This window comes from Symphalangus syndactylus, chromosome 12 (assembly GCF_028878055.3).
Source record: "Symphalangus syndactylus isolate Jambi chromosome 12, NHGRI_mSymSyn1-v2.1_pri, whole genome shotgun sequence".
NCBI lineage: Eukaryota > Metazoa > Chordata > Mammalia > Primates > Hylobatidae > Symphalangus > Symphalangus syndactylus.
Window position 1 is genome coordinate 32,855,082 of NC_072441.2, and position 21,820 is coordinate 32,876,901.

At 33.3% G+C, this 21,820-nt stretch overlaps 1 protein-coding gene across 2 annotated transcripts in view; it reads right to left on the reverse strand.

Moving 5' to 3' along the window:
- Positions 1–241: 241 nt before the first annotated feature.
- Positions 242–21,820, reverse strand: part of ADGRL4 (adhesion G protein-coupled receptor L4) — a 152,682-nt gene continuing 131,103 nt past the window's right edge. For both annotated transcript variants that reach the window (XM_063624178.1, XM_063624177.1), the window contains exons 13-15: positions 3,578–3,669; positions 2,021–2,189; positions 242–1,714 (exon numbers count right to left, since the gene is read on the reverse strand). In XM_063624178.1, the coding sequence (XP_063480248.1) occupies positions 1,652–1,714; positions 2,021–2,189; positions 3,578–3,669 (324 nt within the window). In that variant the 3' untranslated portion in view covers positions 242–1,651. The remainder of the gene's footprint in view (positions 1,715–2,020; positions 2,190–3,577; positions 3,670–21,820) is intronic.

Consider the following 21,820-nt stretch of genomic DNA (forward strand, 5'->3'; position numbering starts at 1 on the left):
TTCTGTCTACCACACAAAGTTTTGAATATATCTATAAAACAGGTGAGTATTTTCAATATCACATTTCTATAATATTATCCTGCAATGGCACTGATAATAATAGGTCACAGGCTTACTATGTAAGAAATTAGAAGAGAATGAGAAGTTATTATCATGGATTCCCTAAAAATGTAAGAGACTCTTTGGCAGGTAGCTCATCTTTCTTGAGAACAGGAATTCAGCAAAGCTGTAGCAGAATTGCTTCATTTAGATAACATTTTATTTGTTAGAGCAAGATTTGGCAGGCTTTATTTCAACAGCTGGAGAAATTAATTTAAAATCACAAATTTAGTGTTGGCACACTTTTAGAGGTAGGCAAAGAAAAATTACCTATTTTTGAGATCAAAGTCACTGCTTCTACATTTTAATGAGAAGATTTAAAGATAGATAGAAGCTATATATTTAAGCAGATATGATTTAATAGATAGTAGAAAACTGTCAGAAAATGGATCCACTGTGAAAACCTCTACAGTTCACCACGATTTCTTCGTTAACAATAACAACTTTAAATGTGTTTACACATTGTTAACAATAACAATTTTAAATGTGTACTTTTCTGAACAGCAAAAATAGCAATTCACTTTATAAATACTTTCATATTTATAATACCCCTTTAAAAATAGTAAATTAAAGGGAATATTGCAATGTGAACTGCAATATTTCTAAAATTAAAAATAATAAAGGATTCAAACATACTAATGAGATAGTATAACTTTCACTTCACTGAAAGGTAATAGAATAGAATACTTCAGCTTTATTACACTGTTTTTACATCGATAGGGATAAACAATATTATATCTTGACACATTTATATTTTACTGATTAAATACCCAAAGTCACAATCAGTGAAATAAGTATGGAAATAGTATATATCTCAGTCTAACCTTAGCAACAGATTTTTTTTTGCTTTTTTTTTTCTCAATTTGTGGAGGTAAACCTTTTTTTTCTTTTTTAGAATATTAGAAAAAGAAATAGATTTAGCAAACAGAAGTCTAAGTTGTTTTAGTGGACATTTAATTTCAGAACAATTCACAAAATGGTAAAGTGTGTTTCTTCAATTCTTTATTTTATCTCAACAATTTCTCAGCTAGTCTACAGAAAAAACAAGTTTATTCAAAATACATCTTATTATTATAACAGTCATTCCCTTTTCACTATTTGATATTCTGCCCCTTCATTCTCTTATGTTCCACTTTCTGTAACGGAGCTCATTACCAAGGTGGTAGGGGACTAGTTTCAAAGGCAACATGAGTCACACAAATATCAAGCCAGTGGTTTCCTTCAGGACATTCACATACTTCTTGTGTTAGAAAGAAAATCTTTCCTTGGGTGCAGGGATATCACTCCTGAGAAACCAATTACTTCCCAAATATCTGCAATACTATTTTTGACAGAACTATTTCACGTAGAAAAGCATACTATATCTATACGATACATAATTTTTCCTTATTATCTACAGTTCCTATAGTGTAAACAGAAAAACTGATTTAAAATACTTTTTTGTCTAGTAGTTAATAATTGGATAATTTGATGAGTCACTTTTACACATTGGACATCCACAGATTGGAATTTTTATTTTTGTGCAGTTGTAATTATCCATCATTCTCTATGTTTACCTTAAACATCCAAAACAACAGGGGACATTTTTGAACAATCTGTAATACTCTTCTTGTATCTAAAAATTAAAAAAAGGAAAGGAAGAAATGTTAATCATAACAATCACATTTAATTTTTTTTCAGATCACAATAAATTGCTATATATGGTTTTCTAAAGTATTATAGCTCAGAATATGTCCATTTAAGTTATATTTATATCCCTAATACCAAGGTTCTTTTAAAAGCATATTTTCCTATGAACAGCTAGGCGATTTAGGCAATAAAGGCAGAAGTCATAAATCTATGAGAGTAAGAATTTTCTATCAATTTGGCAACCGATGCTACATGAATATACTAGGATCGACCAAAATAAGAAATTGTTTACCTTTCTAGATAAAACACACAGGAATAAGAAAATGAACATCCCCTGGAAAGCATTGCTGACTGTGAAGAGGTAAGCTGTAACCACTGATGCGTGCACAACATGGAGAACCCCAAAGATCCAGGTGGTGCCGAGAAGGAACAGAAGAGCGAGGGCTCCTCTTGCACAAGACCTATCACATATGAGAAAGGCGACAGTGAAGAACGCCGTATATAGTCAACACGTCTCCCAAATTACTCAAATTATGTGAGAGGTGAGTTTTCAGTATAACCAAGAAACCTTTTACAAATAGACCCAATAGAATTTCAAAACTGCTAAGTCGTGCTGCCGTTAAGTGGGACAGCCTTTAGGGTATGCTACTGAACCGTGGCAGGGATGTGCTTCCAAACTCAAATTGCTATTACCAAAACATGGAATTATGATTAAGTAATTTCCTTAATCTTAAAATATTTTTGTCTGGTATACTGCAGTGTGCATGCTTTGATTTCAAATGTAATGTTGCAGGGATTCCCGAAGGTAAGACATATATCTGTTAGGAAATATTTTCCCTAAGAAACTCTGAAAAGTATACCATGTGGACTGGGGTCAGCATGTATCTATTACATCAAAGGAGGCTCTGCTTTCCTTTCAGGTTTAGAAGAAAAGAACGTGTAGGATATAAAAATACGGTTTTGTTTTATTTTGTTTTGCTTTTGCAATACAAAAATATATCAAAATAAATTCATTACAGAATACTGTTTTCTTAAAAATTAAAGAAAAAATACACCCACACACTCACTCTCACGTCTTTTCGGCAGAATGCCTGTGACTTTTGGTAAAGCAGTATTCTATCCTGCTCACTAAGGACGTTGCCTTGGAAATGAAGCAACTAATGATTATTCTCTCATTCATTTTTAGTCCAATCATTCTTTATTGCAGTAGATGTTTTAGCAGTGTACCTCAGAAAATGAGTCATTTTCAACTTTATTAAAACCAGTACACTACATGAAACCATGACTGGTGAGGACTAAAAGAAAGTAATCGATCAAGCATTTACTAAATCCCAACTATAAATCTTGTGCAAGGTATTGAAACTACAGGAGTGTTCCCAAGCAACACAAATAGTCCGTTGTTTCCAGTGTTCCCTATAGCATAATTCAGCTCTTCCTGAACAAATCATTTTCAAGGTTTCAATAAATCAGTTTTAAAGCAGGAGGGTGGGTGTAAAGGAAAAATCATGACAACATGCAGACTAGGAATTACAAGAAAGAAACAGTTACTAAGTTCTGAAAAACATTTTATGAAAGATAATCACTAAGGCCTTCCTTGCTTTAAAACACAGTCATCATCTTTTCCCTTTCAAAGGGGTGTATGTTTGAAAAAAATTGCTTCTTACCACTTAATCTGCAGTAATTGTAGTCTTAATATACATACTAAATGCTATTTTCCAATATGTCTTTTAAATATGGTAAAGTATGAAACAATCATCTAAAAATAATTCCCCAAATTATCTGTACTTTGAGTTACTAAAGCTTTTAATTACTAAAAAAAAAAAAAAAGGGAACTTAAAGACACATTTACCTTATGTTCTCAAAGCAACTAACTTCTGGTTTCAACCCTGCAGTGTGACGAAAAACTTTGTATATGATAACTCCAAAAGCCAAGAGATTAACCTGGAAAAAGAATTAATTTCAAAGAAGAGATAGTTTTCATCTTAAATTAGATACATATAAAGAAAATAAACAGTAAAGATTTCATTAAGATAGAAACTAAAAATCATGGCATTTATATAGTTCTTTACAATATCACTGAAAATTATCAGTACAAGTGGTAGTGAAAGCAACCTGTTTATGAAACTTCTTCAGATGTTATCATCATACCTAAAGATTGATGAGTATCATCTGCTGCCACTAATATGATTAATATATACATTAAGGTAAATTTTGGTTTGGAAAGCTTTCTAAACACTAAAGAAAGCAAATTTTTGTTCAGTAAATTCTATACTGTTTCTTTGAAGAAACGTGTTAGTGATAATTCTGTGAATCCTTTGAAAATTTAGACTGGAAAAGAAAAGTTGAAAGATTGAAAAGAAATAAGAAAACTCAACAAAACACTCTCAGTTTCTATTGTGAGGAAATGTTTGAATGTACTTTCTCTCGTATGATTTATCTAGATTCTCTCCTAATACAAATGTTAATATTTCTTTTTCCTTGATTTAACCTTGGATGCTTTGAAAATGTTAATCAATGAATTAAATGTTTGTTGTTAGACAAATAAGTGTTAATAAACACATTGTATTACTTGTATTTTGTAATATGGGCTAAATAGAATTGGAGAGTTGTCACCCTTTTTATTGTGACTGCATTATGAAAGTTTCCTCTTATTTTTCTTTTTCTGTAGTTTTGAAGACCTCCAAGTCATATCTGCAGTGTTAGAAGGCTAAATGAGGGCTATATGTTAAATGTATAGATAGTCTAATATGAGCATGCCAATAATTTAAAATATTAAATATTATAAAAATAGTTGGAAGGCTAATCCCTTATGAAATTTATTTTATTAATTCAAGCAGATTTTTCCAAAGACACTTTGGAATGACAACAGCAAAGTGCAACATTACAATTTTCAGCCAATTCTTCTACTAGTAATTCAGAAGCTTACAGTTTTCAAACATTTCTTTTTTCTATATTCTAATGAGTTTTATGTAGCCTCTCAAAATGAAATTTAGCACATTGTAGTATTACAAACAGCAGTATAAAATAATGGGCCTGGGAATTTCATGTTGCCACTTTTTTATGGAGGGGTCCTTGAGAGGAAGTCTCAGAGGAATAAGGGGTCTAGTCTCTACTTCCTGTTTCCAAATGTCCATTACTTCTAATTATATGAGTAATTAATCCTAATTATAGTAATGCTTCCACACATTAGCAACTGCAGAGGTGAGATAAAGAATATTTAAATTGATCTAGGTGATAGTTCCATCCTCTTTGTATGCTCAAATAACTAACTGAAACGACAATTAAATAATATTTAATTTTATAAGTAGTTTTTCATACTCATGAAACTGGAATACTTAGTATTTTCTAGATTTCAATAGCTATAGCTTCTTTGTATAAATTTGGAAACAACTGTATTTAATTTTATAAATATATGCACATATATTTATAAATAAGAGTTGTAAAATTTGGTTAGTCTAAATAATATATGCCTAACCATTATTGGTTTGAAAAATTTTAAATAATTTTTATGAGGTATTTATATGGATCTTGTTATCTCAACAAAGAGTTAGAAGATAAAGTAAACGACGAGAAAAACTGTTCTCTAGATCCACACATTTTCCACATAAATAGTAATTTATTTAAGTTTCTTAAACTTCTGTTTTCAATAAAACTGAGTTTGAAAAATAGTTGTTCATACTGCTAATGGTTTCTCAGAAGTTCACACAGATACGCTCTTCTACATCACATGCTGAACTAGTGAAGAGAGGAAATGGAACATTCCCTGAGGTGATCCAAATCTTGAAAGTACAATTTTTCTGTAAAAAATGGAAAATGTTTACATACTTATAAAACCCAGGTGCTGCTGGGCAAGTGGGAGACTAATTCTTATTCCATTAGCTCATATTTTCCCAAATTTAAGAGAAAACAGATTAAAACATGTTTATCAAAAGGCGTTATAGTTTCATGTTATCCAAAAATCACAAATATACTGATTATATTATCCACATCCATTGATAATAATACAAATATGTGGACATTTTTATTTTCACTTATGCTAAGAATTTTTTCAAGGGCCTATGAAGTGTCTGGTGCAGGGGCAAGGGCTAGGTGCCTATTAATGATTAAAACAGACATGGTCTTTTGTTCTCATAGATTCTATTGAGAAACAGTAAACAAACAAGCATACAATCCTTATAAATCTACAAACTATGATAAATGCTATTAATTCACAAATTAGAACTTTTAGGAGAGACAAAATGGACATGTAAGATTAGAATGAAGGTTTAGGAAGTACCCGTCTGGGGACTTAGCATTTAAACCTGGATTTAATCAGTTATAATGAATTAGTAGATCAAATAATGAAGGGACAAAAAGTATTCTATAGAGAAAAATAGCATAGGAAAATCCTCAAGGCTTGAGGAGCTAAGAAAGTGATATTCCTACAAACAATTGATAAAGACGGCTGGAGTATAGTAAACAAAGGGAAGAGTGGCATGACATGAGTTGGGTGAGGAGGACAGGGACAATTATCACTTAGATTTTATTTGAAGTGCAAAGGTTTATTTACTGTTTTGTTCACTAATTATTTATGTACTATAGGCTTTCTCTCCTTAAAGAACCTATGGTATGCTGGAGGAGATGACCAGAGAACAGGCAAGCGCAACACGATTCAGAAAGCACCATGTAGTGTCATGAAAGAACACAGGTGACTGCACCCTAAATAGGGATTTCTAAGCAGTCGTGAATGACCAGTAGAGGCGAAGGAGGACAACACAGAGAAATAAATGATTACTGTGAACATCAATCATTGGACCCATCTATGTACTCTCACTTCCTAGGTGATCAGACCCAATGGTTCATGCCACTCTTCGCTTTGTTTACTATGCTCCTGCCGCCTTTATCAATTGTTTGTAGGAATATCACTTTCTTAGCTCCTCAAGCCTTGAGGATTTTCCTATGTTGTTTTTCTCTATAGAATACTTTTTGTCCCTTCATTATTCGATCCACTAATGCATTACAACTGATTAAATTCTAGTTTAAATGCTAAGTCCCAAGACAGGTACTTCCTAAACCTTCATTCTAATCTTACATGCCCGTTTTGTCTGTCCTTTGGCCCAGTCTAACTCCTCCATTTGGAAGTCTAATAGGCATTGTGAATTAAAGAAAAGTCAAAAACCAAACTGCTGCTCTTCCCGCAAATAACCTATTTTTTTCTGCAATCTTCCCCATCTCAAAAAAATATTTTCTTATTCTTCCAAGTTATCAGTCAGTGAACTCCTTATTTCTACCTTCCAAACATATTCAGAATATGACCACTAACTACTTGCCATTTCCACAGGCACTATCCTGAAACAGGCCACCATCATGCCTCCTCTGCGCTACTTCAGAAACCTCCTAATTGATCTCTCTTCTGCCATCCTTACCTTCCTATAATCTATCTCATAATAGCAGCCAAACTGATCTCTTTAAAATGTAAGTCAGATCTTCTTCCTGTTCAGAATCCTCCAATGGCTTCCTATGTCATTCAGAGTTAAAGTAAAAGATCGCACAGTGGGTTTTAAGGTCTGAAATGATTTGATCTCTGCTATCCCTCTTCCCCCAAGCATTACTTCTCTATCTTTTGACCACTTCACTCCACTCACAGTGAGTTTGCCATAGTTTCTCCAGTACCCCATGCACCATGCCATAGGGCAGTTGAATTTGGGCACTAAGATATTCCCATGGCTCATTCCCTCATCACTCTCTTTAAATGCCATCTTGCCTACATACTCCCTGCCATATACTTATATTAAAAAAACTGAAACTCAAATGATAAAATCAGACCTAAGTTCAATTTTATGGAAATGTAGAGAATGATGAGTATTCTTTACTGTTTTGCACAATGCAAACTTTGTATGCCAACATGTTCTTCTCTTGCCTTAGTCATTAAAAAACTGACACTCTCCTTGACCAACCTTTAGCCAGGTTCCTGTGAGTCCTCTTCACTACTAGTTAAGCCTTGACCTTGGGCTTCAGTGTCTGATCTTGTGGAGTCCAGTTTTAGTAAAATTTTTGATAAGTCTGTTTAGAGAGAATCTCCTCACTTCTGATACCTGATCGTTCTCAATACCTAATCAAATTCTTCAACTCACATCCTTGATATTTGGTCACCCTGGCTTGCCATTCAGTAGAAATCCTGTTAAGTCAGTTTAGCAAGAATTCCTCTTACCCATGTATTCTCTTCTCACTAATTATTCCATTACCCTTAACTTGTGCCTTGGCTATAAATCCCCTGATTTCAGAGTTGGGCCAATCCGCCTCTCCCCTGCCATAGTTTTGACACCTATCACAATAGTCCTGAATAAAGTCTCCCATGCCATTTAACAACAGTCATAACAAGTTTTTTCTTTAACTTTGTATCAGAATAATAACCTTTACCAGAAAAAATACTTCTCTAAAATTATTTAGAATATGTTTTTCTTTCATTATTCAAAATTTGCTGAATTATATGATCCAGAGTCATATTACAATGTTCAGCAAATTTGGGGTAAATAAAGAAAAATATAGGTTTTCCCAGTTACCCCCAATCTCATATTAAAATATTCAGCAAATTTGAGGTAACTGGCAAAACTCACATTTACTCCTTTATATTGTCTGTGTCCTCTCTTTATCCATAAATACATAAGCTACTTTAAATCCTTTTTCTAACAGCGTCAAAGCTTTAAATAAAGAATCAGTATCACCTAAAGACATCTAAAGGCACATGAGTTTATGTACGTAGAGGTGGAAATAAAGTTTACACGGCATGGAAAAACATCTTTGGGGAATTTTATGAAATAGGTATGAAGTGTTTGAGATGAGGTTAAAAAAAAAGGATACCTCAAAAAAAGATGATAAAGAATTAGAAAGCATTTCTTATAATAAAAAATAGTTTTCAGTTAACCCAGAGGTAATGACTTGGAGGAAAGATGATAAAAGTCTCCATTTTGGGTTAAGCAGCTAGAAAGATACTATCAGCACTATATTTACATGGCAGTGTCTAACATCGTGACAGCAGACTTGGGTAATTCCTTAAAATGTAAGAAAAATCACTGGTATTCATCTGAATTAAGAAAACAGTGCTTTTCAAATGAGATGCACTTTTACTCCTTAGTGCATATCTGTGTGTGCTTATTTAATCCACTGTGGTCCATTTATTAATCTCTAAATGTTAGCGCCAAAAAAGCACCAGGAATAACTAGTGATTTGTAAATGAACATTCCTTCATTATCACTGTTGTCTCTTTTTTCTTTTTTTTAGCGATTTTAGATTGTCAGCTTGGGTTCCATGATACTTTGATAGAAATAAACAGGGCAAGGACCTTAGATGGCAAGTATAAGAACTTTGAAATTCAATGCTGCACTTCAGAATACAGAAGAGAATAAAAATAGCTGTGAAGGGAAAAAAAATCACTCAAAGTCATGAACACTTAACTCTTGAGATAAGGCAATATTTTAAATTTAAAGTCATTTTTTTGTTTCATCTTAATGATATTTATCTATAAAGAGACCTGTTTCTTAACTTCAGATACGTTACAGTTCATATATTTCATGTATTTCAAAGCTTACCACATACATTTTGCTGTTTGACAGTGTGTTAAAATTTTTAAGTGTCTTTAAAAAAAACAAGAAATTTAAGTAGATGAGCCAGTGAAAGAACGACAACTAATTCTGAAGGATTTAGAGCTACAGGTATATTCACCCCAAAGGCTTCAAAATCAGACTTCAAAATGAAGCATCCCATTCAGTCATTTTTCTTTTCTTAGTCTTTTTCTCAATAATTGATGAAGCCATCTATATGCTGATGTTAGATCTCATCGAAAAAAATGAAAAGATTTCTCTTACAGCACTTTTAGACCCATGCTTAAATTTTTCATATATATCAAACGGAATCTGGTTCATTTAAGGATGTGTCATAATCATAACGTCTTTGTTCTTTCAAATAGTTTTATTACCTTTAAGTCAACTGGCCTAGGACAGACCTGCTTTTGCTATGAACAACGGATGGGTTTCTACTGACTGGCCTACTGAATAGCCATATACAACAGCTGTTCATTCTCAATCCTTATACCACTGCAGAAATGGCTATGTATGTATGTACTTTTTTTGAGACAGGGTCTTGCTCTGTTGCCCAGGCTGGAGTGCAGCGGTACAATCATAGTCCACTGCAGCCTCAACCTCCTGGGCTCAAGCAATCCTCCCACCTCAGCCTCCTGAGTAGCTGGGACCACAGGTGTGCACCAGCATACCTGGCTAAGTTTGTATTTTTAAGTAGAGATGGGGTTTCACCATATTGCCCAAGCTGGTCTCAAACTTCTGGGCTCAAGCGATCTGTCCACCTAGGTCTCCCAAAGTGCTGGGAATACAGGCATGAGCCATCATGCTTGGCCCTATGTAGTTATTAATTTAATCATCAAAATTTTAAATTATGCTTTATTGTCCATGAGTTAAACTGGAATCAAAGCAGTACAGGTTTTGCCTTCTGTCTTATTTTCTTTTTTTTTTTTTTTAACCATTTCCCAATTGAGATTACCACATTAAGTGCCTTGTTAAAATGCTTATCACAGAGTATCAGAAAATTGGGTGTGTGTAAAGCAGAATAATGGCTCCCCCTCCAAAAAAATGTCCACACCATGATTCCTGGAACCTGTGAATATGGCAAAAGGGATATTACAGATAGAATTAATGTTATAAACTTTAAGATAGGGAAGTGATCTTGAATTACCTGGCTGAGCCCAATATAATCACATGAGCCTTTGAGGCATAGGGGATTTGGTGGGAGAGATAAGGCAAACATGAAGCGGAGGCAGAGAAATTTAAGCAGGAAAAGACACCAACAGCTGTTGCTGGCTTTGAAGATGAATGAGATCACGAGTCAGGGAAGGTGGGAGGCCTCTGAGTTTGAGTAGGAGCCCCGTCTCACAGCCAGCAAGGAAATGGGGCCTTAGTCCCACAACTGCATGGAACTCAATTTGGCTAATAACCTGAATAAAAGTGGAAACGAATTCTTCCGCAGTCCCTCCAGAGACACTGATATCTTGATTTTAGCCCAGTGAGGCTCTAAGCAGAAAAATCAGCTGCGTCATACGATACCTAGACTTCTAACCTACAGAACTGTGAGATAATATGTTTGTGTTGTCTTAGGCCACTGAATTGTGGTAATTCGTTATAGCAGCAATAGAAAACTAATATAGGCAGAAATACATGCACATGTACATATATGTGTGTGTAGGTATGATATGGTTTGGCTCTGTGCCCCCACCCAAATCTCATGTTGAATTGTAATCTTTAGTGTTGAAGGAGGGGATTGGTGCAGGTGAGTGAATCATGGAGGCAGACTTTCCCCTTTGCTGTTCTTGTGATAGAGTTCTCACGAGATCCGGGTGTTTGAAAGGGTGTAGCACCTCTCCCTTCACTATTTTTCCCTCTCTGATCACCATGTGAAGACGTACTTGCTTCTCCTTCACTTCATGATTGCAAGTTTCCCAGCCATGCTTCCTGTACAGCCTGAGGAACTGTGAGTCAATTAAACCTCTTTTCTTCATAAATTACCCAGTCTCAGGCAGTTCTTTGTAGCGGTGAGAGAATGGACTAACTACAATGTGTATATGTATATAATGAAATACCCTATAATTATAGTTTTTATTATCTTTAAATTAGTATTTATTTTAAACTGGATTTTAAATCTTAAAAGGTTTAATGTAATTAAATTGTATAAGATTTATAATCCAGTTTAAAACAAATACTAATTTATAGAACCTACCATATTTCTTCTGTAAAACTCTTACCTTTATAGGTCCTTCACATAGGATTGCCAGATGTTGTAAATAAAAATATAGGATACCAGTATCTTGGTTCCAAATATTAATATTAATTCCATGCAATATTTGGGGGCGTATTTACACTTAAAAATTCATTCATTGTTTATCTAAAATTTAACTACACTTGGCATCCTGCATGTCAACTCTAACTTCATAGCTTTCAAATTTTGTTCACATCTGATCTTTTTATAATCTGAGGACATTGGCTTCTTAGTGGAAAACCCCAAGGATGTCACCCTCTTCACACCGGCTGATCTATAATTGTTTGAAAGAGACCCCAAAGGAAGAGGGGCTAAATTTTTAGATGTTCCAACTATTGTGGAAACTGAATATATGTGTATGTGCTAAAACTGATAAAATGTCCTAAAAGTATGTAGTCTGTGAAAGGGCACATAAAGGATTGAACCCAGAAGATGATACATTTGGGCTTGGCAGAACTCTTTCTCTTTGGAAACTCTTTGGTACACATGGTACAGTTGTGTCCGGAAGCAGTGGATTGAGCCAGCACCTGTTAAGCACCTTTTGTTAGTAAAGTAATGGTTAGAAATAAAATGTATAAAGCACAGGTATAAAATGGTATTAGTACATTTGTCAAAATTTACAGCAAGTATGATGCTACAGTGTTTCGTCACCGATTGTCAGATTTGTAGAAAAGATAGAATAACTTTCACCCCCACATATAGCTACATGACACTGCTAGGAAGTGTCTCTCTGCTAACACCATGAGCCTCATCACTTACTAGGGTCAGGATTTAGCACACTTGGGAGTATCTACAGAGCTAAAAGATATTTCTCTGCTGAGGTTACCAACACTCAGCTCAGCAGAAAGCAGACCTCAGAGAAATGGGAGTGCAGTCTACAATTATGTGAAAAAAAATTAAGTGATCTGAAACACATTGAAACATCTGAAGCCGTAATAAATATATTAAAGTAGGCTCTTTATATCACAAAAGGAGAAAAATTTTAATAGATCGCTCTGGGATAGTAACAGTATCACAAAAATGCAGTAAACTCTTGAGATTTATACTTTAGAAAACAGCAATGTTCTCCTACCAGGCACTGGCTGCAGAGGAACCCAATTAGATGAATAATCGCTCTGAGAAAATGTGGCATTCTGCATGTACTTAAAAACTACTGTTATATTGAAACTCAAGTGAATGACCACCTCCACACCCCCCAAAATTAAATTTTTGAGTGCTGATACTGAGTGCTTTCTATGTGCCAGACATTGTTCCAAGTCTGTTTTATTTATTAATTTATTTAACCCACTCACCAACTTAACGGGATAAGCATTCTTTGCCTTAATATTATCACCATTACCATTATTATTTCTGTTGTTGCTCTTATTATTACATTTGTTTCACATTTATGGCAACAGAGGCAGAAATAGGTCAAATAACTTGCCCAAGGCAATACAATTAGGGGGTAACAGAGCCAATATTCATACCTAGTAGACAGGTTATAGAGATTATGCTCCTGAGAACTTTACAAAGCTACCAAACCAAGATGAAGGAACAATAAAGAGAAGCTAAACTGACATCTACAATTTTAAGAATTTAATTGTACAGACATTTATTTACATGTGTAGCTAACAGTTATTGCCTTTGAGAAATAGTTAAAGGAGAAGAACAACATATTAATAAGTATTAATATGGTTAGCTATTTGGCATTAGTGTTCATCCAAATTAGTCACGATACCAGTGATGAAGGCCTTTTTAATAGCCAACAGGATTTAGTGTACTGTACTAATTATCCTTTACTGGAGACATCTGTCCTCATTGTTCTCTGTCGTCAAGGGATTAAAGAATGTGGTAATTTTTCCTGTTCTGGTGAACAACAAAGCTTTCCATCCTTTACAGTCCAAATATAACTGTATAATCATTTAATGATAGTGATTTCCAAAGTGGATTGTCAAAAAATATAAGTTGGGGTACATGAAGAACATATTCGAATTCTAGCTGATATTTTCCCACGGAAACATTAAACGTTAATACTTAAAATATGAATGACATTGGTGTCCTCACTTTTTCCATGCTCTATGGAGTGGAGTCCCATGACAGATCTGAGCCATTCTGAAGGCTATATTTGTTCCTCAAGGTGGAGAGGTCCACCCTTTTTATCTTTCAGTCTACTGCATCATATTGTATGCATGCCTGTCAACTCACACTATTTAGTTTTAATAAAGTAATCCTAATGAAATGGACAAATAAGACTTAAGATGTCTCCAAGTGCACTGTGGGTTAAAATTAATACTATTAAGGAAAATGCAAACAAGAAAATGACAAACCGGCATTTTTCTTACTTCTACAGTGTGCTATGTGCCAGCCAGGCTGCAAGTCCATGTAAAAAGTCCATATAAGCCAGTCATGGTTTAAATCCGTGAAGATCAAATCAGATTTGATTAAATGGTATTACAAAACTCAAAGTATTAAGAAGACAATTTAAAGCATGGATTTAGATCCACAGTTTTCAGTCATATTTAAAGTTGTGCATATTCATGAAATATTTAGAAGTCTCTAGTAATGTTTTCTACTTAATAGTGGAAAGTAGAAAAAAAAATCATGTACTATTGGCCGGGCGCGGTGGCTTACACCTGTAATCCCAACACTTTGGGAGGCCAAGGAGGGTGGATCACGAGGTCAAGACATTGAGACCATCTTGGCCAACATGGTGAAACTCCCTCTCTACTAAAAATACAAAAAAATTTGCTGGGCGTGGAGGCACGTGCCTATAGTCCCAGCTACTCATGAGGCTGAGGCAGGAGAATAGCTTGAACCTGAGATGTGGAGGTTGCAGTGAGCTGAGATCATGCCACTGCACTCCAGCCTGGTGACAGAGTGAGACTCCGTCTAAAAATAATAATAATCATCATCATCATCATAATGTACTATTGAAGAAAATCTCTTCATGATAAAATTAACTAAAATAATACACGGAACATAATATAATAACTCACGAAGTAAGACATGGAAAACAAGTAAAATAATGCACCAAATTTCAATGTATTCCTTTATATACTCCTTCACTAAAAACTTCTAGAATGTGCAATAATAAAACATGACCGAAGATTTGAAGAAATAAGTATCAGAACAGAGTACCCAGAGTGGTAGATCTGCTACATCTAATGTGAAAGTACAGATTTAATGTATTTTTGAGGTTGCAGCTCCCTGATAGTCATTTAAACCAAGTATTGAACTTAGATCTATACCTTTGAATTGCTGCGTTTAAAGTATAATCAATATTTCATTTAAAAAAATGAAATGCTAATATTTTAGTGAGAATCATATTGATCTATTTTAAATATTGTTATTTCATCTTTCATTCTTTAAATATGTTTTAAAGTATGTTTTACAATATACTTTATATACTGTATAAGATAATTTACATAAAATATTAGTAAACTAATAAATGATAGACATTTTCAAGATATAAACATACATTTAGTGAGGTACATTTTACTGATGGGTCTTCAGGCAAAAAGTTTGAAAACCACTTTCTTATATAATATGACAGTTTTAAGAAAGCAACAAATGCAACCTTCAAAATAAATGGACTAAATGGACTTTAGAGCCACATTCATAGGTTCAAATTCCAGTTTTCATACTTACAAGAAGGTTAATATATTTAATTATTTGTGTCTTACTTTCCTTGTGTGTAAAATGTGGATAGTATTAGTACTTATCTCATAGGTTGTGTGTATTAAATTACATAATTAATGTAAAGTACTCCAAAGAATATCTAATATTTAAGTTCTCAACAAACATCAATTATTATCAGTAGTGGTTATAACACTCATACAGAATTATGGTTCTTCCATATTGTCTTCAAAACTTGAAGTGACCAAAACTACATATAATGTATATTTATTCAACAATTGGATAATTATTGTTTTGTGATATGGTTTCATTGGACCTGTCAATAGCACCTTAAAATACCAGAATTTATATTTGTCTGTCTTTATTTTTGGCCAATATATAATATACAGGAGGGAAATATTTTCCACTTTCAGGACTTTCTTCTAAAGTGATATCAGCAAAATAAGTACTGAAATGGATATAATTCAAGAGTAAGTTGAGCATTTATCATTTGTGTAAACAATTCCTCATTTCTGTTGAAACTTCTCTGTGGTAGAATTGTAATTTGTAGATCATAAACCTGACTACCTTCAAGAAGTTTATAGAAAGAAAGAAATAACTATATTGCAAAGGGTGACCCATACAGTACCAAGAATATAAGAAGAAATATTCATAATTAATCCATTATGAAATTCTGGGAATTTTATGAGAGCAGATAGCTACCTTTTCTTACATTTCTCTAGTATACAGCTGGGGTTAGTAAACGTTTTCTGTAGAGGTCCAGAAAATAACAATTTGAGGTTTTGAGAGACATATGGCCTTGATCACAACTACTCAACTATGCCATACCATTAAAGCAGAGAATACATAAACAAACAAATGAGTATGGCTGTGTCCCAATAAAACTATTTACAAAAATAAGCCATGCTCATTGATGGCTCCTGATCTAGAATCCAAGGTCCACAAGGACAAAGACTATTTTCTATTTTATTCGGTGATGTATTCTCAAGGCCTAGAACAGTGTTTGGAATATACAAGATGCTCAACAATCATTTGTTGAATAAACAAAAGGGTGAAGGATAGACTCTATATTTAAATCCTAGGTATCCTTAATAACCTTTGTAAAGGAGCATTTAGCCATTTATTTGACTAAACATTTTGAAAAATTACATTTTTATTTTGTCTCACATTTTGCAGATTGTGACATAATAGTATAGAATTAGAAACAGAATATTACATAATATATGGCAACAGAAACTAAGAAATATAGCCAACATTATCCAAATATAATTATTCTCCAGGAATAACTCTGAGTAGGGAAAAATAATAAAGTTACATCTGTTGATGTGGATAGACACATTGGACAACTTTCAATATTTTGCATCTAACAGAAACTAAAGATTCATGGATTTCATGATATAAATTCATTAATCTAAGACTTGGGCACACTGGTAGGCCACAACTAAATTCTTAGCCAACAAGTTGGCAGGATACTTGTCTATTAGGAAATTAATCCTCATGTTATAGCTAAATAATTGCTCTGTTTAATTATGGCTAAGTTCCCATCCTAATACATAATCATTTTAGGCATTAAAATAATATTAGCACTTCATATTTTTAACATGTTTCCATTAGGAATATTTTAATAGTGGTTTTTTTTTTAGTGTTTGAAGGAATAATTTACTAGTCTCAAAAACAGAATCAAAAGGCAGAGAGAACTGGACATTTGTATCCATGAAGGATAAAGTGACCTGCACGGGAGTAAGTGAGCTACTTGGGTTTATCTTTATCACTGGTTTTTAACTGTAGATGATTTTAAACCATGGAAAGGAATAAAGGTGAAGGAGAACAACTCTATGTGAAGAGCATTTACAACAATGTAATTGTTTGATGTAATGTGACAATGAATACTACGTAATGAACTCTTTCTTAAGATACAAGCAATGAAAAATATTTCTTGTATATACTTGCAATAGAAAACAAGAACAGAGGTTAGTAAGAATCAAACATTTCAAAGGAAGTTTATAAAACTGTAAGCTTTAAGGTATAAAAACTTTAATATAGATTTATATAAGTTGTTTGCTGAGAAGCTAAAATAGAACTTGTGCAATTAAATTCAAAGGTATACCTAAAATTATTGCCAATTTAATTTTTCATTTAAAAGGCAAAAATAGAAAAGATATAAGATTGTTCCCCAAATTATTAAGAATTGTCTTTTTCTGACTTTAAAAAAATTCTCTATTTGATTTTATTTTTTAACAGCATCTCTGTATCTGGAGTAGATAACATTATCCCCATCTACATATTAGAAACTCAGGGCATGGAAAGAACCCATTGTTTGTACTCTTCACTATCCATATTGCTTTTGAAAACTTCTGACATTGTCTGGCCAGCACTTCATTTCATTCAGTTAAGTGTAAAACCTCAGTGTTAAAATTCCTACTGAAATCATGTCATAGGTAGATAGACTGATATACATAGGTAGATATAGTAATGATTTTCTAAGAAAAAAGTAAATAAAGTAAAAGTGATAGTTTATAATGAATACTGCACATACTTTTCTGACATTTTTTCTCAAAATAATCTTATGTCCATGATGATTTATTTATTTAAATTTCCATTTTAGGGAAGGAAATATCATTCTGAGTAACTTTTCATGGTGCATCATTCATTTATTCATTCAACAGTATTACCTGAGTGAATTCTACATGCTAACCTCTAAAGATAAGATACTGGGAGAAAATCCATAAGGTTTTGTTTTCACAGAGCTTAGAGTACTCATTCGAGAAGGCAGATATTAATAGGTTATTCACACTAACACCTGTGTAATTGCAGAATGATAAAAGTTTTCCAAAAGAAAAAAATGGGCTTCTATGAAAGCATTTAACAATGAGATTTATTATGGACTAATGAATCAAGCAGGACTTTCCTTGGAAAGTATTGTTTGAGTTGATATCTTAAAGACAAATGAGTGGTAACTAGATGGAGGTATGAACAGAAGGAAGTGATAGGGAATGTTTTAGGGCAGAGGTGCTGAGATGGGAAGGTACATAGAACCTCTCAGGAAGTGTCAAGCAGCCAGTGTGACTGAATATGGAGAGCTCTTGAAAAAAGAAGCTGAGCAGCAGACAGGGTCTAAAACGTGCACTTCTAGGTAAAGAATCCACACGTCCCTGTTTGCCTGGGCTGGTTTTCATTTTGATCAGATACAATCAGGAGGAATGATTGTTGCATCAAAAAGAATCTTAAATATTCCCTGGGAAGCCCTGAAACTAGACTGCACAATGTCTCCATATGAGAGAAAGAAATAAGACCAAGCCACGCAGACTGTCCATTCTCTCAAAATTTGTAACTCATATTTTGCAGGGAATATTAAAGGGGACAGAGGGATATGAAAAACACTTATAGAGAAGTTTAAATATCTTCAGCTGTGTAGAACATGAGCTCTGCAATGACTAAGAAAGACTGATTCAAAGAGAGGCTCCCTCTTGTAGTAGATCAGCTTGGGGAAGGAAATCGTGTTACTTTCAGAGGATGATCAGAAGTCCAAAGGTGATTAGAACCTATACTGTGCTCTTGGCCAAGTTTAAGGATTTTATGGGTTCTTAGTGAATAGGAGCTTGAAGGTTTTGTCTGTTAGCTACAAAAGAATGCACATAATTTGCCTTAGTGTAATCAGCCCTTTTCAAACAATTGGTCTAAAGCTTTAAAAAGTTATAAACAGCAGAACCCCTGTAGGTATTTTTAAGTAGATAAGTCAAGATTACAGTATTATCGTGTAAAAATCTAGTAAAACATCAGATATTATGAAATGCTGTTACTATTTTTATTTGCGTGTATTACAGAAGCTTCATTAGAATTAACCGAGATATATTAAAAGTGTTTTGTAAAGGTTAAAAGACTATAGGAATGTAAAGTGAATAATAATTCTAATGACTATCTTGCTTTACCAACATCCATAGCTTTTCCCTTTCATCATATCATTATGTAACATCCTTCAATGTAAAACTACGTTTATAAAGAAATACTAGTGATGAATCTCATCGTAACCAGTTATTTCCAACTGGGCTTTAGAGATCCAAGAGTTTTTAAAAATATTTTTTGGATTTCTAATTTCTATGAGTTTATTCAACTTTTAAGACATTTTCTAGTATGTGTCTTAAGGACATTATCTTTGAACGTATTTCCAGTAAGAATATATCTCTCATATATAGGAACATATTGAAACTACCAATGTATTATTTATGTTTTTATATAATTCCACTTTTCCTTATTTTGAATTCCAGCTATCTATTGTTTCAAGAAGGTCAAAATAACATGAAAAAAGTGGAAAAATGTTACAGGCACTGAAATGCTTATTAATACATAACATGGATAAAGGTTAGAGTATTAAAGTGCCTTGAACTACAGAGGTCACTGAAAGATGCACCTAACAAATATGATGACGTTAAATTAAAACACATAATTAAAATGTTGATGCCATTATCCATAACATTTAAAATTACAACGAGTAGTGTTTCTAATATAACTTTAATGTGGACATCTAAAGCTCAGTGCCCAAACCATGATTCTCATGATTTTTCTCATTGTATGCTATTTATAGAGGACTGCAAAATACAATCGTACTCAAGATACTTAACATCCATGTCTAGGCTAGAGGTTCCCAGTGAAGAGAACTGGGAATATCATCCCCCAGAGGACATGTGGAGAGGCATTTTTGGTTGTCATATTTAAGTGGCGGTGGTGCTACTGGCATCTAGTGAGTGGAGACCAGAGATGTTTCTAAACTTATAATGGCACAGACAGGACAGCCTCCACAACAAAGATTTGGTCCAAAGTGTCAATTCTGCCATTATTGTGAAATCCTAGTTTATCACAATGCTTTTTGGTTTATATATTCCAATCGAACCATTTATTTTTATTATCTACCTCAGCAGATAATAATATCTAGCATTGGCAAAAGTGTCAGAAAGAGGACACTCTCATATGTTGTTGGTGAACCTATCAATTGAAGTAATTGTTTTGAAGGACAATTTGTAAATTTTAAAATCTGTATATACTTGCATTTCTACTTCTAAGAAATAGTTCCTAATAATTGTATGTAATAGATACATGAAATTATATTGGAATAAGGATTCTCTGTGCAGTGTTATTTGTAATAAGTAAACTTTGGAAATACATTAAATATTCTTCAATAGGAAAGTTATTAAATAAATTAGCACACAGTCATAATATACATGATAAAAAGAGGGTAGAACTGTATATTCTAACAAGGAAAAATGAATATGATATATTACAGATAATAGACAATTCAGGGTTTTTGAATTTATAATCAAATATACACACAGCAGAGGTCTAGAAGGATACAGAGTAAATATTAAGAAAAATGTATTTATGGGGAGAATGAGTGTAGGATGGAATATTCATATTTTTACCTTGCACAGTCTTGTAATATTTGCATTTTTCCAATCTTTGGCAATTTGTGCTATTAAAAATACAATAAGAATGTCTTGCATAATAACAGATATGTCTAAATGTGGTCGATCTTGTAAGAGTCATAAAAAATTCATTTTGAGTAGGTTTTAATAAGTATTTCCTGGTGAAAGGGAATTAGATTGTAGACATATAAAGGACAACTAGAGGTTGCAACAAAAAGTGAGTGAGTTCTGGTCGGATTTGAAAAGAAGTTGTTAAGAGTAGTGATACAGCAACGCACAATTATGAGAGTTTTGATTTAAATTCAAATGAAAGCTCACAGTTTTTAAATAAAATGCCTTATTTGGACATAGCTTAATTAGTATTTGCCTCAATCAAGCAAATACTATTCTTCAGTGCTGACTGTGTCTAGGGGAAACTTCAGTTTCTATTTAAAAGTTAAATTATTTTTACAAACTCTTCTTTATAGTTGTATACTTGAATCTAATCACTTACATAGTTTTAGTTTAAAGAATTGAGCATTGAAGATTAAAAATATTGAATAAAGAAATAAATTATGGAAATTATCTTCAGTTTGCAGCTTGCTTTACAAAGATTTAGACATCTCTTTTTTGTACAGCTCAAGCTTTCAAAAGCAAGGCTAGGCCTTTTCAAGTACAGTCACAATCTTAACATTTTAAATGTAGTTATTCATAGATAGAATCAATGAGTTCACTGGTTCATGTTTCAGAATTCTAAGAGATTCTTACTATTAATGAACCAAACACCTGAAGAAGTACTTTAGTAAGATCAATGCAGAACATGTTACTGTTCAAATACCTAAGTAGGTATCAGAACTTATCAGAACAGATTAAAAGCTTAAATATTTGTTTGAAACAACATACATAATAATACATTAGTGTTGAACTAATTCTGTTCTTACTGATTTATATATTACCTCAAAGTCATTTTACATCATATTCCCAAACCAGGCAAGCCTCAGGGCTCCATTCATAAAAATAAGCAAATACCATTTAAGGCATTAGTCTATAGTTCTTACTCTATGGATAAACTGTAAGGATTCCATGTAGGAATGATTGGGATTAAAGTTTGCTCTATAGAGATTTCTTTTCTGGAGCACAAGTCTTTCTAGATGTGTTCAGAGAAACGGTGAAAGCAATCTTAATCTTCATATAAGGCCACAAAAAATTTGCCCCTAATTACCTATTTAAATTTGAAGCTTCACTTATGTTTTGTCTTCATTCTGGAAAATAAATATTAT